General features: G+C 42.7%; 1 protein-coding gene across 2 annotated transcripts in view; it reads left to right on the plus strand.

The window, feature by feature from the left end:
- Positions 1 to 16,793, plus strand: part of CHD1 (chromodomain helicase DNA binding protein 1) — a 162,130-nt gene that overhangs the window by 78,779 nt on the left and 66,558 nt on the right. For both annotated transcript variants that reach the window (XM_077462337.1, XM_077462338.1), the window contains 9 exons: positions 4,549 to 4,701; positions 4,792 to 4,863; positions 9,878 to 10,027; positions 12,025 to 12,173; positions 12,567 to 12,663; positions 12,741 to 12,836; positions 14,654 to 14,827; positions 14,953 to 15,116; positions 15,456 to 15,497. In XM_077462337.1, the coding sequence (XP_077318463.1) occupies positions 4,549 to 4,701; positions 4,792 to 4,863; positions 9,878 to 10,027; positions 12,025 to 12,173; positions 12,567 to 12,663; positions 12,741 to 12,836; positions 14,654 to 14,827; positions 14,953 to 15,116; positions 15,456 to 15,497 (1,097 nt within the window). The remainder of the gene's footprint in view (positions 1 to 4,548; positions 4,702 to 4,791; positions 4,864 to 9,877; positions 10,028 to 12,024; positions 12,174 to 12,566; positions 12,664 to 12,740; positions 12,837 to 14,653; positions 14,828 to 14,952; positions 15,117 to 15,455; positions 15,498 to 16,793) is intronic.

Below are 16,793 nucleotides of genomic sequence, written 5' to 3' on the forward strand. Positions count from 1 at the left end.
AGTTTGAATTTGAAACTTATTTGTGTGAACTGTGAAGGGATTCCGCTGCCGTTTTTTTTATTTTTTTTATTTTTTACCTGTGTCACTGGTGGGCGATTCCTACGGTGTCTTTGCAGTCACGATCAGTGTCTTTTTAACCCCCGGCGTGACTATTTCATTGCTAAGGAAAACTTTTAAAAAAGCAGTCCGGCGGTTTCCATTTTCACTGTGGGCGTTTGAAGGCCACAGGCATTTACTTCCTGGATGCGATGACGCTGAGCTCCCAGCATCCACCGCTCCATCTCGCACATGCTCATTGAGTGTCCTCTTTGTTTTCCTTCCTCTTGCCTCGTGTGCTATAGTGGTAATGGCAGATAGAGCTGCCTGCCCACTTTTAAAATGGCAATTTCGGACATGCCCTCGTCACGTGACCGGCGTCCTCCTTCCGAAATCTCACGAGATTTCGGCATGACTGTGTCCCCCCACTGATTCCTGGGAAATAGCTAAAAAAGTTCCCAGGGACCATTGCGAAGCCGATAAACACGCCTACTCCCACGGGAGGAGAGCCCGGAAGTCGGCATAAACATTAAAAATAAAAGGTAAATACTGCATATTATTTTATTTCAATGGTCATAACTGCATCTATGTTCCAAAGCCATTTGAATAAGATAAACTTGCAATTTTCTGTACAAAACCGCTTTAAGTCATGGATTGTGGAAACTAACTAGTGTTGGGTGATTGTATATAGTGTATTGCACATTTACTACTGACTAAAGCAGAGTTACAATGCAAGGAGATCAGCTAAAAGTAGTTGAATCTGTATGTGCGTTATAAGTGAAATTAGTCAATGGAAGAAAAAAATCGATTAAACGAACATGAAAATTTTAATCAGCAACAGCCCTAGTTTTTTCCTTGCCAAATGATGATACACTGCCATTAGTGTAGAAAGTAGATTTCTATTCATTGAAGGGTGCAGGAGTTCAGAGACTGCTGATTAAACCACCTATTACTGGAGGACTGGACAAGCTAAAAAAAATTGTGGCCAGCCCAGAATAACCACTACTACTCCCCGCATGCCATTTTTTTTGCTAGTGTCCTTGGAGGCTGGATCATTTTGCCTAAAAAATACATTTTACTTTTTAGCTATTTTTCTTCAGTTCCCATTACTTTTTCCTCAACCAAGATCTACACAGCTTTGAATACTTTCCCTCCGATCCCTCTCCTTCCATATTTGTTGCGCAGAATTTGGATAGAGAGGGTTCCAGTCATTCTGGTGGCACCAGCCTGACCCAGAAGGCCCTGGTTCCTGGAGATTTTGAGAATGACACTAGATGGACCATGGACGCCTCCACTTCGCCCCGCTCTGTCTCAAGGTCCTAGATTCCACCCCAATTTACAGTCTCTAAATTTGATGGCATGGGTGTTAAAGGACTTTGGCATCTCAGGACCAGTGGTGTCTACCCTAATGAATGCTAGAAAACTGTCGCTAGGAAGATCTATCGTAAGGTCTGGAAGACTTGTATCGCTTGGTGTGAAGCCAGAAAGTGGCAACCTCGGAAATATTTGATTGGGAGAATTCTCTTTTCTACATGCACCTTTAGCCTCCCATTCACTGGTCCGAACCTTTATGCAGAGGGCAAGTCGTTTGCTTTCCCTCTGTTAAATCACCTATGTGTCCTTGGGACTTGAACTTGGTGCTGTCTGTTACAGAAACGACCATTTGAGCCTATCAAGGAAATTACATTGCTGTCACGTAAGCTAGTTTTCCTGATGGCTTGAAGGGTGCACGAGTTTGCGGCCTGTTCGTGCAGGGAACCATACTTGGTCCTGTTACAATCTGTTCCATCCTTTTTGCCAAAAGTGTTGTCAGCCTTTCATTTAGATCAAGACATTATTTTGCCATTTTTCTCTCAGCCTCGATCGGCAGAAGAGAGACTGAATTCTTTGGACGTTGTTCGGGCATTCAAGGTTTATTTAGATCTGCGGAGGTCCGAGGATCAGACTAATTTTTTGTTTTATCAAAAGGATTCAAGAAGGGGCAGGCAGCTTCCATTGCCAATTGGGCCTGTCAATTGGTCATTCAGGCCTATAGTCTGAAATGTAAAGCTCCTCCCTTTAGGCTAAGAGCTCATTCTACCAGGGGTGTAGGAACCTCCTGGGCATTTTCACCATCCGGTATCTGGCTCAGATTTGTAAGGCCCAATTGGGCCTTACCTGGTCTTCAGTGCATACGTTCAACATTTTATCAAGCCGAGATTCATCTTTCGGCTGAAGTGTACTGCGGGCTGCTGTATTAAAGTGGAAGTAAACCCTTCTATCGTTTTCAGTCAAGGAAGCCACCATCTTGGCCTCTAATAATTCTTCTTCAACTGCCATGATGCTGCACATGTGATCAGTTATGACACCAGCCATTGGATGGTTTGAAAGTTTGGTTGAGAGCACAACCAATGTGAACCAATGTGAACGTTAGGATTTCCGGCATGCCGGGAATGTAGGTGTTTTTTGAAACTGGGTTTACTCCCGCTTTAAGTCTGTCTATTTTTTGGCAGTGTGTCTTACCCCACAAGGCTATTGCTCTGGGACGTCCCATTAGGTAATGAATATTAGCTTAATTCTGTGTCCCATGATGTATGAAAAAGAAAATGGGATTTTTTCATCATACCTGTAAAATCCTTTTTTCTTTGAGTACATCGTGGAACACAGAGGCCCTCCCCTCTCTCTTTGAGGATTCAGTGCTTGCTACAAAACTGAAGTAATTCCTGTATATAGTGGGATCACTTCCTGTCTAAAGACCATTGGTCTACCAGTGTAATGAATATTAGCCTGTGTCCCATATAGTATGAAAAAGAAAAGGATTTTACAGGCAAGTATGATGAAAAAAAAATCCCTTTTTAAATCTGCTGGTGGCCTCTGAGGCTCTATCTGATGTTGACTTTCAAGTCCTGAGGATTTACAAGCCTCCCACTTATAGACGATATTGGCTCTTATTAAAATGGCGTGCATCCTTTTAAAACTCAAGGATAAGTATTCTACCAGTGCAGTTTCAGCCTTGCCACCTTAAAAATTTTCCTTTTGCACCAAAATTTATTCAGTGCACCTGTTTCCACTTCTCCTTTACAGACACTGGAAGAAGCCTGGCAAGGTGTTTATCCCACATAAAAGGCTTTCAGTCTTGTGCCTGTTTAAAGACCCCCATCAACAAGTGATTTGTAAGCCCTTTTTGATCACAACATTGTTTCTTTTTATTTTGCAGACCCTGTGTTGCAGCCTGTTCTGGCTGTGATGCTAGCCTGCCAAATTCTAGCTTACTGGGCTTAGGCAATAGCCCCCCAGCTGATCACTTGCAGCCATAACTTACTGCATAGATGGGTTGTTAGAGGTTGCCAGCCTTATATCCCATATGATTCTCCTTCCAGTGAACTGGAGGAGGACTCTGGCATGCCCTTTGAGGGACATCATGTCTTCAGAGCTGCCATGCACACCCTTTTGAAGGATGTCAGCAGGGGGCAAGAGTACCCATCTGCCTCATCAGAATCTTAAGCCCCATACACACTATCAGTTTTTCTGCTGAGTTTTTCCTTCAGATTTACCAAAACCATATAGTATGAGGTCAAACCTTAGGAGTTTCAATTTATATGCAATCAGGCGGGCCCTTGTACTACATGGTTTTGGTAAACCTGAAGGAAAAACTCAGAAGAAAAACTGATAGTTTGTATGGGGCTTTAGAGTTCAGTCCAGAAAAGCTTGTCCCTCTTCAGAAGCCAAGAAGTCACTTTTTGTTATTCCTGGGTGTCAAGCCCAAGCTTGTCAATCAGGGGCTAGAAGCTAGAATTTTGGATGGAGCACAGTACAGCATGCAGGTCACCCTCACTCCCATTCTTTGGTTTACTCTATTGGTTTGAGTAGTGATATAGGGGCGGTTGCCTAAGGGTCATGTCCTCCAAAGCTTTTCCAGTGTCTGATCACCTGAATGCGCATGCCTATAATAACTCTTGATGTATGAGTATTCTGCCGGTGTCTTGTACTGTAATCCGTAAATGTCCTATCCTGCGTAAATTTAAATTTTTATTTTTTATATTTATTTTTTATTTTTTTTTATTTATTTTTTTGGAGTTCATTAAAGGACACATCCCTCTGTCTCTGATCATGCTCTTGGAATTGATTTTTCAGAGAACCAAGTCATGCTGAGAGTACGAAGTGTTATACTATGCTGGCCACCGTGTTGTGTTTTTTTTTTCTTGGGGTTTTTTTTTTTTTACTGGTGTCCACGTTTTCTGTAGGTGACAGTATAATCAACAGTCTCTGAATTCATGTGCCCTTCAATGAATTCCAAGAAATGAATTTTGCACTATGCACAACAATGCAATTATTTAGTACTTATAAGTAGTGGCAAATGTGTTATCACAATAACACCAGGTAAGTTTAATTTTTATTCATATGGTCTACCTGTGATCTTTGGGCTCTATTTGCCAGCAGAATGCTAGCTCTAGTTTATTCTGTGTGAGGGATGAAAAGAATGTCTTGTGTTTTTAATGTGATATTTGTTTTGTTACCCTTTATCCTGTACAGCACTTAATTCGGAGCAGTGGGAAACTTATTCTGTTGGACAAACTGTTAATACGTTTACGTGAACGTGGTAATAGAGTCTTGATCTTTTCTCAAATGGTGCGGATGCTGGACATCCTTGCAGAATATTTAAAGTCTCGACTGTTTCCATTTCAGGTTAGTAGTAATTGAGTACGTCTGTGATGAAAAGTCAAATGCACATGTCAAGTCATTTTTAATCCGTTTCTGAAAATGTTTCTCTTCTAGAGGTTAGATGGGTCCATCAAAGGAGAAATAAGAAAGCAAGCACTTGATCATTTTAATGCTGAAGGCTCAGAGGTAATGTCTGTGTCCACAGTAAATTACTTTTTGCAAATAGTGTTCTGTAAAGGCCACTCTTTTGTTGAATTTTAGTTCTCTATCATGTTATTAGTAAGGATAGTTAATCTGTTATCCATGAGGGGACACGGCTTGATTTTAATTAAGCAATCTATGGTTCATATTTCCCCCTACTTGAGAAAAAGACACTAGACACATTGAATACTGACGGCCAGCCCACCTTAAATTATAACCCCTCAACGCCCACCTACCCAGTTGTGCTTTAGTATCTTTAAAAAAAAAAAAAAAAATTCTTTGTGTACTATATTTCTTTTAACCTTGATAGCTTTTTCTACTTTATCTATGGCTACTAGTAGATTCAGGTTTAATATTGGAATTCCTGTAGCCCTTTTGCTGCCAGGCCCCGTGCTCCATTTTGTACCCTCAGGGTGGCCAGACCATTTTTGCAATTTTCCCTTCTTTTTTTTTTTTTCACTTGTACCTTTCAGAATTTGTGAAAGAATATGACCTCTAGAATAAAAAGGTGCTACTGATTTTTTTAGACCTTGTAGTATTTGTCCAAATGTTTATCGAACCAAAATATTGGCAGAAAATACACTAAAGCCATTACTCGCAGATAACACAGCTAATATTACAAAATACTTGCTAAATCCCTACTAAATATAAAGGCTTAACCTGTATGGAGTTAATAAATATCAAAGTTTTTCACTTGCAGCTTTCAGAATTTGAAAAGACCCCTCAAGCTAGACATTTTCTAAAAGCACATGGCCAGTAGAATAAAAAAAGTGCTACAGATTTTTTTTATTTTTTTTGGGGCCTGCAATAATTGCCCAAATGCTCATCATATCACTATTTTCACAAAAAATACACTAAAATCATTAATATTGCCCCTTTCACATGTGGCATACTAAAGTGTACGCCCATGGGGGGCCATTTTTACCTGCACAGGTGTGCACATGTGTTCCGTGCATCCCCATACAGGCAGTCCTATTTATGTCAATTGGGATGCAATGGCTGCACAGGCATAGCTGCTGCGCCCAATCTGACATCCGTGTGGGTACATAACCCCAAACGCAGACAGTGTGAGCTCAGGGAAATGCATCCGGACCTACATAGATATAATATTGGGAGCAACAGCTCTGTGCAGGTGCTACATCCCAAATGACATCAATGAGACTGTCTACAGATGCATGGAATACCTGTGCATTCCTTTAAAGGTGCGTGGTGTATGCTCTGTGTGAACAAGGCACCTTTCACACAAGCACACCGATTGGGTCTCCCTGTCCATTTTCCAGGTGGCCCAAGCGTACCACCCATTGTTCTCTATGGAGAGACTGATGTAAATGGATACGTGTCTGTTTACACCCGCCTGCTTCTGATCCAGTCTTTGGTGAGATATCTGAGGTCTAAACAGGCCTTTTTTTGAGACGGAGAAAGGGACTGAAGATGGCACCTTTTTTTCTGTGCAGCACATTACTTGAATGAGAATCAGTATAGAGATTCCATTCATTCAGAAAATGACAGTCTGATACATTGTAACACTCGTGGTTACAATATATCAGCTCTCAGTGGGCCCATAGAAGTGATCAGTAGTGATTGCTGCATGTGCCCTCTCTTTTACAGGGGGAAGCTTAATAAACACATTTACTAAAGCCCCAGCTTTTGTTTGCTGAACAATTCTGATATAAGCTTATGGTAATTGAAGTGACCATAAGCTTATAGGAGAAATTGGATCCGTACACCGTACTGACCTGGCCACCTGCGGGCACTTCTGTATGTCTGTACGACCCTGGCAGGGAAAGGGTTAAATCTCTCAAGTTGGCCAACGAGTGCAGGCTTTTCCCATTCGTTAGGTATACTGGTGTTCTCTGTGCTAGGATTATGAATTTGGTAGCAACAACTCACCTGTGTTCCAGTTAGTGCAATAATGCTTTCAGATGAAGCCATTTTATCTAGGGATTCCTCGCCAAGTTATTAGCACCAGAGCTGTGGCAGTTTGTCAGTTCCTTATCTCTGAACACACACTTCTTGTGAGTAGCTAGCAGGTTATAGGCTGTGTTGAGGGTTTTTTCCTGTTATTTCTCTTGAGGCTGTGTTTGCCTGACTTCATGGATTAGGCTGTATCTCACTGAGTTCTGTTAAGGATTAAGACCTCTTCCTTTTCACTGCGCTTTATTTTGGAATTCTCCTTTTCTATTCCGTTTTGTGGGGCTGACATATGAATTTTACACTTCTGTCTTGTCTCTAGTAGTTTGGCCATTCCTTATGCCCAAACCACCATTTTAAATTTCCTACCACTATCTTTTCCTTCGGCTTGACGCAGCACTGTGAGAAGGAAGCATACACATGCGTGTGCTCGCAAACGCCTCTGTATGCATTATTTCTCGGCTTAAGCTCCAGTGAAGCAATATTTCACACAGCATTTCAGACAGCCTTGTTACAAGGAGACTAAGGCTCGGTTCACACAGGGGGCGACACGACTTGCCGCGCCGCGACCTCAGCGGCGACTTGCAAATGACTTCTGTATAGAAGTCAATGCAAGTCGCCCAAAAGTAGTACAGGAACCTTTTTTCTAAGTCGGAGCGACTCGAGTCGCTCCTCTTAGAACGGTTCCGTAGTACAGAACGGGGGCGACTTGTCAGGTCGCGGCACGGCAAGTCGTGTCGCCCCCTGTGTGAACCGAGCCTAACTGAGCATCATCCACAGCCCTGGTGTGCGTAGCTTTCTAATTGCAATGATGGTAATCACTTTCCATAAACTGCATCCCTTCTGGTGGTCATGATTTTTCTGGAAAGAGTTTGACTGTGTTGAATAAAGGTACTACTTTTTCAGATTTCCAATATGTCTGACAATAAGTTGAAAAGGCAGTGGCCCACTGACTGTGGGCAACCAACCTAATAAGGCAGTGTTTCTCAACTCCAGTCCTCAAGGCACCCCCAACAGATCATGTTTTCAGCATTACCCTCAGATGAAATGGCTATGGTAATTACTAAGGCAGTGAAACTGATCAAATCACGTGCAAAATAATGGCAAGCCTGAAAACATGACATGTTGGGGCGCCTTGAGGACTGGGGTTGAGAAACGCTGCTATAATGCAAGAAGCATGCCTTCTCTCCCCTTTCACCATAGCTAAATGGCTTTGGTATCTAATTTCTAGGGTTTATGCCCTCAAGGAAAGGGTTTTCTCCTTCCTGTATCAACGCCTACTCCACCAGATCTGTCGGTGTTTCTTTAGCATTGGTCATCCATTTTGTGGGTCTGCAAAGCCGGCACTTGGTCTTCTGTTAATACTTGGATGCACTAAATAAATTGAAGCCAAACTACAGCTAACACTTTATAAGCAGTTACAGTAACCATTTTCTTATTTCTGGTATAACGATTTTACATAAAAGCTGTTCTTTGTAAGCACCCATGTTTTAAAAGGTTTACCTTGCCTCTCTAACTGCTACATCTGCAAGAGACCTGGTTCTTTTTCAAAAACAGACTCGCTGACCAGATCACCAGGTGAATATAAAGGAAAGAGCCTAAAAAATAAACCTAATGAAACCACCTAATCAAAGAATTGCACACCACTTTAATCATCTTTTACTCAGGTGCAGAGGTTGTGTTTTCATGCACCTGGGAGTTGCAGATATCGTGTGCAGCTGCCAGCAGCAGCCTATTAAAAATAAAATCACAAGCTGACATGCAGGAGCTGTACAGATTTTCCCATTCATCCAAGCACTTGCATCCATTCAGGGACAGATGCACAGCACTGGGCGCAGATGGACTGCATTCAGGGATGTCCCTGTAAGGATATAAACACTCAAAAGTACAGGAAAAAGCTCCATGTAACATCTCTCAGTCCTGGGTACACAAACATGTTGTATGGACCTCTATGCCTGTTTTAATTAGCCCTTAGGCCAGGTTCACATCTATTCATGTCTGCTTTTTGTTTGTTTTTTGTAAATTTTTAACGTGTTGAGCGCTTTTTGCTGTACTTTCATTATCTTTTGGGGATCACAGCAAATGAAAATTCACAGAAAGACATCCTTCTTTTTTACCAGCGCATAGATATGAGAAGCTTCTTAGGATTTAATGCATTTTTGTGTACTTTGAAATGCACATATCTCAAAGGTATGGTGAACAAGGCCTAAATGTTTGGTTTATTAACTAGTGTAAGTGCCTAAATTTGATTTTGATATCTGCCTCCTCTGTACTACAGAGCTACGACTGAGAGGAAGGAACAGCATTGGTAGCTAGTCATGTGCACTTGTAAATGTGCTGTAAAGGAGCATGCTAATAGGAGGCGTAAGCATAGAGATGACTTCATCAGTCTGCTGCTGCTGCTTCTCTTTTACTGTCCTCTTAGCAGGCTGGAGGTGGAGAGAGGGCATCACTGTAACAAAAACTTGGTGTCAACCTGACTGGGCTGTATAAGACCCCTTTCACACCACACCGCCCGTAGCGTGGGCGGTAAAACGCTGCCATTTTTAGCTGCGTTTTACCGGCGGATTTGCGGCACATTTCGGCCACTAGCGGGGTGCTTTTACCCCCCTAGCTGCTGAGAAAGAGTTAAAACCACCGGCAATACGCCGCAATAGCGGTGTTTTGCCGGCGGTATTACAGCACTGCCCCATTGATTTCAATGGGGAGCAGCGGTGGAGGAGCGGTAAACACACAGTTCCTTCGCCACTCCAAAGAAGCTGCTGGCAGGACTTTTCCCTGACGTCCTGCCAGCGCACCGCTGTAGTGTGAAAGCCCCCGGGCTTTCACACTACAATGGTGCAGCTTTTTTTGGGTGGATTACAGGTGCTATTTCTAACACTATAACGCCTGCAAAACGCCCTGGTGTGAAAGGGGTCTTAATTTTCAGGACAAGAGACAGAAATACAATTTTTGTCATGTTATACAGTTCTGTTTTATGTAGTTCTATGGTTATTTGCCTGGATTTCAGCTTTATGCACTAAGGCGTCCATGTGGTAAATAGAAAAGCCATTAATCTGTCTAACCACAATCTCTTTTCACTTGATAGGACTTTTGCTTCCTCCTCTCTACCAGAGCTGGTGGCCTGGGCATAAACTTGGCTTCGGCTGATACAGTTGTCATTTTTGATTCAGACTGGAACCCGCAGAATGACTTGCAGGCTCAAGCCAGAGCTCATCGAATAGGACAAAAGAAGCAGGTAACTTTGTAGGCTCATGATGGAGCTGTAATACATGCTATAACATGTAAATACCGGGGCTTTTTAATAGTTATATATATATATATATATATATATATATATATATATATATATATATATATATATATATATATATATATATATTATACCAAAATACTTGTTTTTTTTGTATCTTTCTAACTAGTACATTACAGGGCACACAGGACTTCATATTCATGGCTATTTGGCTATGCTGCCACCGTCAGGTGAATGGACACTGGGCAAAATAAATCCCCACCCAGGCATAATCCCTCCCAGCTCCACTAAGCTGCTAGTACCAATAGATGATGGATTTGCTTACAAATGACTCTGAAGATCTTTTAGTTCCCATTTTCCTGGATTATTCTTGACGCCCCTGCTGGGGTAGGGGATGGGGTTCATCTGAAACAGTCAGTACGGCCAGATGGCCTATATAAATGGTACCTCGACCCCATATGTAAGAACGGCTATCGTAATGACGATAGTTACAAAATCTTGTGGGCAATGATCTCCTAGTTAAAGTACCCATGGACTAAAACCCACTCGCACATGGGTGAGTACCAGGTGCAATTAGGTAACCTAGTGAGTATGGAGTGAGGTGGGTGGGTGACGAAGGGGGTCTATTTAAATAAGTACCCTATCCCTTGGTATGGGCAGAGCTAGAAAAATATTTTTACTGTTTCTCCAACACCAAAAGATAGTAAAAAGAGGAATCAAATCAGGTTACTTTCTGGTCTAAAATAGAAATTAATCTAAAGGGGGAATCCCACCAGCAACACAGGATGTGATGCAGGGGGCTTGAAATGTTGCCAGTCAGCACTGGACCCTACATTTACAGTACCCTGCTCAATGATGTATTTCCAAACTGTTTTTAAGTAGAGTACTATACAGGTTCAGGGATGTGAACCCTAGCTAAGGGATTAAGTGCCAGAATGCCCTCAGTGTGCAGCCCGCCACGATGGGTGAAAATTTGGACCCCTGGTTCTGCGACTGGACTAGTGAGTGCGCCTGGGTAGTCCTCCTGATTACCCGAACAGCCAGGTGCCCCCCTCCCCTTCCATCCTTGGGGTGGTTATGAAGGAAAGTGGCCTGGGACCAAGTGGTAATTTGCTGCCTCAATTGCCAACGTGTGTCAGGATTTACCCAAAGTTGACTGCCTTGATTCCACAATCTGATGCTCTTTGTACTTCCTGAGGGATCAAAGAGGTCATGCAGATACTAAGTCTACCAATCTCCACTGGGTTTGGCAGCCTATTTCTCAAGCTTACAGTTTGAAAGGGTAAATTCCTCTTTTCTTAGTGATGGCCCATTCTACCAGGAGGGTAGGTGTAAAGTTTTACCAGGTGGTTAGAGCCACTAAGGACACTAACTTTGTTGGCAGTGTTTTGCAGGCTGCTGCGTGAGAATCTTTCCAGTTTCTAGTTTGGTTCTCTTATGGGGCCTGTTGGCTTCTTGTGCTGCCCTCCGCTCATTACTAAAGCCACTCTGTCCTGTGATGTATGATAACGAGAATGGGATTTTTGGTTTTCCTGTAAAATGTATTTCTTGGAGTACATCACAGGACAGATCTCTCCCCTCCCCTCTGTATAGTGGTCTTTGGCTTGCTACAATACAGAAGTGCGTCCTATGGGGGAGGGGTTATAAAAAGGAGGGAAATTCCTGTCTTGCCAGTGTCCAGTCACCTTTGTTATTACTCTTTGTAATGATTACTAAAGCTGCTGCATCACATTACTGTGTCCTGTGATGTGCTCCAAGTAATCGATTTTACAGGTAAACAAAAAACGATTTTTGTTTGCCCATGTCTAATCCTTCTGTAGGAGTCAGTATTTCCTGATGGGCAAGAGTCTATTTACAGTGTCAGTGACCTGCACATCTATACTTGAATGTGAATGCCAAAAATAAAAGGATAACATTTTAAATACAGCAGTTAAAGAAAATGGATAGTTTTTTTTTTTTTAATGTTGTTTTGCTGTGTTTAGGTAAACATCTATCGGCTAGTGACCAAAAGCTCTGTAGAGGAAGAAATTATTGAAAGAGCAAAGAAAAAAATGGTGCTGGATCATCTGGTTATTCAGAGAATGGACACTACCGGCAAAACTGTTTTGCACACCGGATCAACGCCTTCTAGGTATATGTTGCAATAAGCCAGCCATCGCTAAATAGAGGATTGTGGTGCACACCCAGACCAAGTGACAGTCCTATCTGGAAATGTCAGCCAGCCCCCAGCGCAGATTCCCTCCTCCACTGCAGTCATGGTTGCTAGGACTGCTGGTGTCCTAACACCCAATGACCACACATGCGTGGCCTGTCTCCAACATCAAAGGAGGATGGAAGTGGGGCTTCCTCCATGCAAGACCTGCAGCCTGTACGGTCTATTTGTGGATAAGATATGTGTAGTCTTTGTCTAAGTCATAGCACAAGCGTGAGATTTGTACTTTTTTTTTTTTTATAGCCCTACAATAAGCCATTGTGTATTCTGCTAGTTGATGATTTGTGCTGACGCGTCTTCTTCCTTTCAAAGCGCTACACCTTTTAACAAAGAAGAGCTTTCTGCTATTTTAAAGTTTGGTGCTGAAGAATTATTCAAGGAACCTGAAGGAGAAGAGGAGGAGCCCCAGGTATAAAAGCAGCCAACTATATATGTTTTCTGATTTAGCTTGTGGTCTTGCTATAAATGACTTCATTTTGAATACAGGAAATGGACATTGAAGAAATCTTGAACAGAGCAGAAACCCGTGAAAATGAAGGCGGTCCAACGACTGTAGGAGATGAGCTGCTTTCACAATTTAAGGTATTGCCTTCTAGCATAACTACCTTAAAGTGATTGTAAAGGCTTTAGGGTTTTTTTTTTTGTTTTGTTTTTTTACCTTTAATGCATTATTTGCATTAAGGTAGAAAAAAAATCTTCCATTGTCAACTCCCGATCCCCAAACCAAACCCCACCCTAAATGCTTATCTGTGTCCAATCTCGATCCAGTGCTGTGCCTGAGAGCAGCAGTAAATGTACAACTCACAGTACATGGTGGCAACAGCAAGAGCCATTAGCTTCTATTGCTGTTAATTTAAACTTGTGAGGGAGGGCGTTGGGCCTGAGCTGCGCAGTGTGACTATAGATGCACGCAGCTTGGGATTGAGCAGCTTGTTATGGGAGCACTCGGGAGGAGCCGTGGCTGAGGGCACCGGCAGGGGACCCCACAAGAGAAGGTTCGGGCAGCTTTTGCAATACCATTGCACAGAGCAGGCGAGTTTAACATCTTTTTAATAATAAAAAAAAAAAATGTACAAGTTTACAATCGCCTTAAAGCCGGGTTACACCCGAAAGTGGAACTTGTGCTCATCGGAACCCTCTATGCTTCTTCCTGTCCCGGCGCGCTGTCTGCTGGCACACACACGGGTCCCAGAGACAGCACAGACCATTCCCATTGCGCTGCGCGACTTGCGCATGCGCAGTAGGGAACTGGGAAGTGAAGCCGCAACTCTTCACTTTCTGATTCCCTCACCGAGAATGATGGCGGCAGCAGCCGAGAGCCAAGCGATCGATAGGCCTTGGCTGCCGACATCGCTGGACCCTGGGACAGGTGAGTGTCCATTTATTAAAACTCAGCAGCTGTAGTATTTATAGCTGCTGGCTTTTAATATTTCTTTTTTCCAGTGGACTCCCTCTTTAAAGAGCAAGTTTACAATTGGGAAAAAAAATAAAAAATGCACATATATTTTGCTGAAAAAAATGCACCTTTTTATTTTTTGTCCCCTGCATGAGCCTGCAAAGCATTGCACCTGTGCAAAAGTGGATCACCAGTGCAATGTCTGACTTCTGCAGACAAGCCCTACAGCTTTCAGGCCATACTTCTGTACAAGCTGTCAGTTGGAATGCTGCAGGGTATCTAAATGAACTATGTGCATGGCGGCAGTTCCCTCGCAGATAACAGAACAACAAGTAGTCAGCCGTGACTTCCATTCACAGATCGTAAATTAATGACTTGGTCATGTGGGTGAGACTAATACTACATGTGCCTTGTGCCTTTCTGAGTTGACAGGTGCAGGGTATTCTTTAATGCCACATTTTCATGTTTGTTTCCCACCACCACCTTTTATTTTTTCCTATTATAGCGGAGTTCCACCCAGAAATTCAACTTTTGCTGATCCGGTGTCACATTTGGCACCTTTCAGTGGGGAGCAGATACCTGTGAAATCCAGGTATTTGCTCCCACTTCCACTTCTGGCAAAAGATTGCCACAGATTCTGTGGTGAACCAGGCCATGTCCCGTCCCGTTCCCCCCCCCCCCCCCTCTTCTGGGAGATGCACATGTCCCAGAAGACAGCAGGGACCTTTCAGAACATGCAGCGCGACATGCGCAATAGGAAACAGGCTTTGAAGCCGCAAGGCTTCACTTCCTGTTTCCCTTACGGAAGATGCCGGCACCTCCACCCGGAGCAGAGGGACCAGTCGACTTCGGGTGTGGACATCGCAGGCGCCCTTTGACAGGTAAGTGTCCCTATATTAGAAGTCAGCAGCTGCAGTATTTGTAGCTGCTGACTTTTATTTATTTATTTTTTTGTCAGGTGAAATTCCTCTTTACAATATGCTTTATTTGTTTTTTATACAAGGTTGCTAACTTTGCTACAATGGAGGAAGACGATATTGTGGAAACTGAACGTAATTCAAAATCCTGGGAAGAATTAATTCCTTCAGACCAGAGAAGAAGAATGGAGGAAGAGGAAAGGCAGAAAGAGCTTCAAGAAATTTATCTTCTTCCAAGGATGCGCAATTGTGCAAAACAGGTACTGTATCTGTTTTAGCAGAATCAATTGCATACTTTGGCATTCCTTTCCACTGTTGCAAACTTGATTCTTAAACAGGCTTGTCTCTACAGTTTTGCATTGTATAGTCACTTTATGCTTTTTAGGCTAGTTTCAATGGAAGCGAAGGCAGACGCAGTCGAAATAGAAGGTACTCTGGATCTGAAGACAGTGATTCAGGGTCTGACAGAAAACGCCCCAAAAAAAGAGGTCGGCCAAGAACAATTCCAAGAGAGAACATTAAAGGCTTTAGTGATGCTGAAATAAGAAGGTATAATTACATAACCAAATTACTTTAGTATTCTTTCTTGACTAAAATGTATGTCCTCGCATAATAAGTTCATAATATTAGCAGTATAAAATAAAATGCTTAAACGCTACATTCAGTTTATTTTATTTGATGGATATAGTTTCTACCATAATAAGCGCTGCTCTTATTTTATACCGTTGCTATTGTTTTTCCAGAAAACTGTGCAAGCTGCTTTTATTGGGTTATTTTATTTTGTTTATATTGCACCATATTACGAGCACAGGTATTTTGTGTTTTTCATTAAGTTCATAATTTTTTCCTTGTGTGTGTGCTTACATTTGTTTTCTTTTGTGCTTCTAGGTTTATTAAAAGTTATAAAAAGTTTGGTGGACCTTTAGAAAGGTAAATTGCTAAATGTTCACATTTATTTACTGTGCTAATTTAGCGTAGAGCAATAATTACTGTATCTCTGACTGTACCCCCGCATGCAAGAGCAGGGATGGCCTGTAATGTTGCCGATTGGTGTTTGTTTCTGTGTGCAGCTATGTCTGGTGTACTCCATATCCAGTGACCTCACTGGTTGGGTGTTCTACAGGTCCACTTGGGGAAAGTTGAGCCATTGAAGGACCTGTGGGGTCACACTGCCCAGGAGGGGTGAAGGTCAGGTCTTTTAGCCCTGCAACATGGAAATGGTGAATGCCCCTGTATGTGACAGTTCTCTAGTGGTTCTGGTACTTTGGTCACAGTGTGCGATTAAAGCAACATGCCACCATAGTGATATTCAGAAGGGGCAGACCAGGCGTGTTGCAACTTTTGGTTCTTGTGTGCGCTCAGCTGCTTCTGGGCAACTACAGAACTATACAGCTTCAAGGCAGTTCTTGCAGTATTCTGGCATAGCCTAGCCTGCAACCCCAGTAATATCTTGGGAACCTTACTCAGATCCCACACTATAGGAACAGTTTGTAGTGGTGTATTAAGCACTGGGTCCTGCTTGGCTGCACACCATGGCACTTGGTGCAGCACAGCCACAGGGTGCTATACAGGTCCAGTGCCGTTGTCTCTTCCTGTGATTACCAGACCCTGTAGACCCCTCTAGGGGGCTATGCCCACTTATACAGGCAAAGCCTGGACACATACAGGGACCAGCAACATAAAAGTAAGACAGGTTTGTCTCTTTATCAGACTGTTACTTTAGTCTTATAGGAAATATGAGACTTACAGCTGTATTCAATCCAAAACCCAAAAAAACCCCCTCTATTTTGAGCTTTTCTAAGCTCCTCTCTACCCAAACAAGGAACTCCCTAGTTTGGTGGGTTGTACATCCAACTTTGTAAAGGGGAGAGTAGTTTCTCTAGTTCAAATGGTATCTGTGATCACCTTACATACCCACAGAAATGGGGTGTCTCCTGATGTGGACATCCTAACCCTAAGGTTCAACTAGTTACCCTGCTTTTTGGCCAGAACAGGAACCTCTAAACCTGGCCTTCCCTTCATTGTAGATTCTTCCTTGATGGCTCTGCAAAATAGAATAAAGCCCCATACACACTATCAGATTTTCTGCAGATTTTTTCTTTCTTTCAGATTTACCAAAACCATGTAGTGCAAGTGCCTGATTGCATACAAATTGAAACTCCTAAGGTTTGACCTCATATTATATGGTTTTGGTGAATTTGAAGGAAAAAAATCAGCAGAAAAACT

This window comes from Lithobates pipiens, unplaced genomic scaffold, assembly GCF_037356315.1.
Source record: "Lithobates pipiens isolate NorthernLeopardFrog02 unplaced genomic scaffold, aLitPip1_a1.2 Scaffold_3, whole genome shotgun sequence".
NCBI classification, from domain to species: Eukaryota; Metazoa; Chordata; class Amphibia; order Anura; family Ranidae; genus Lithobates; species Lithobates pipiens.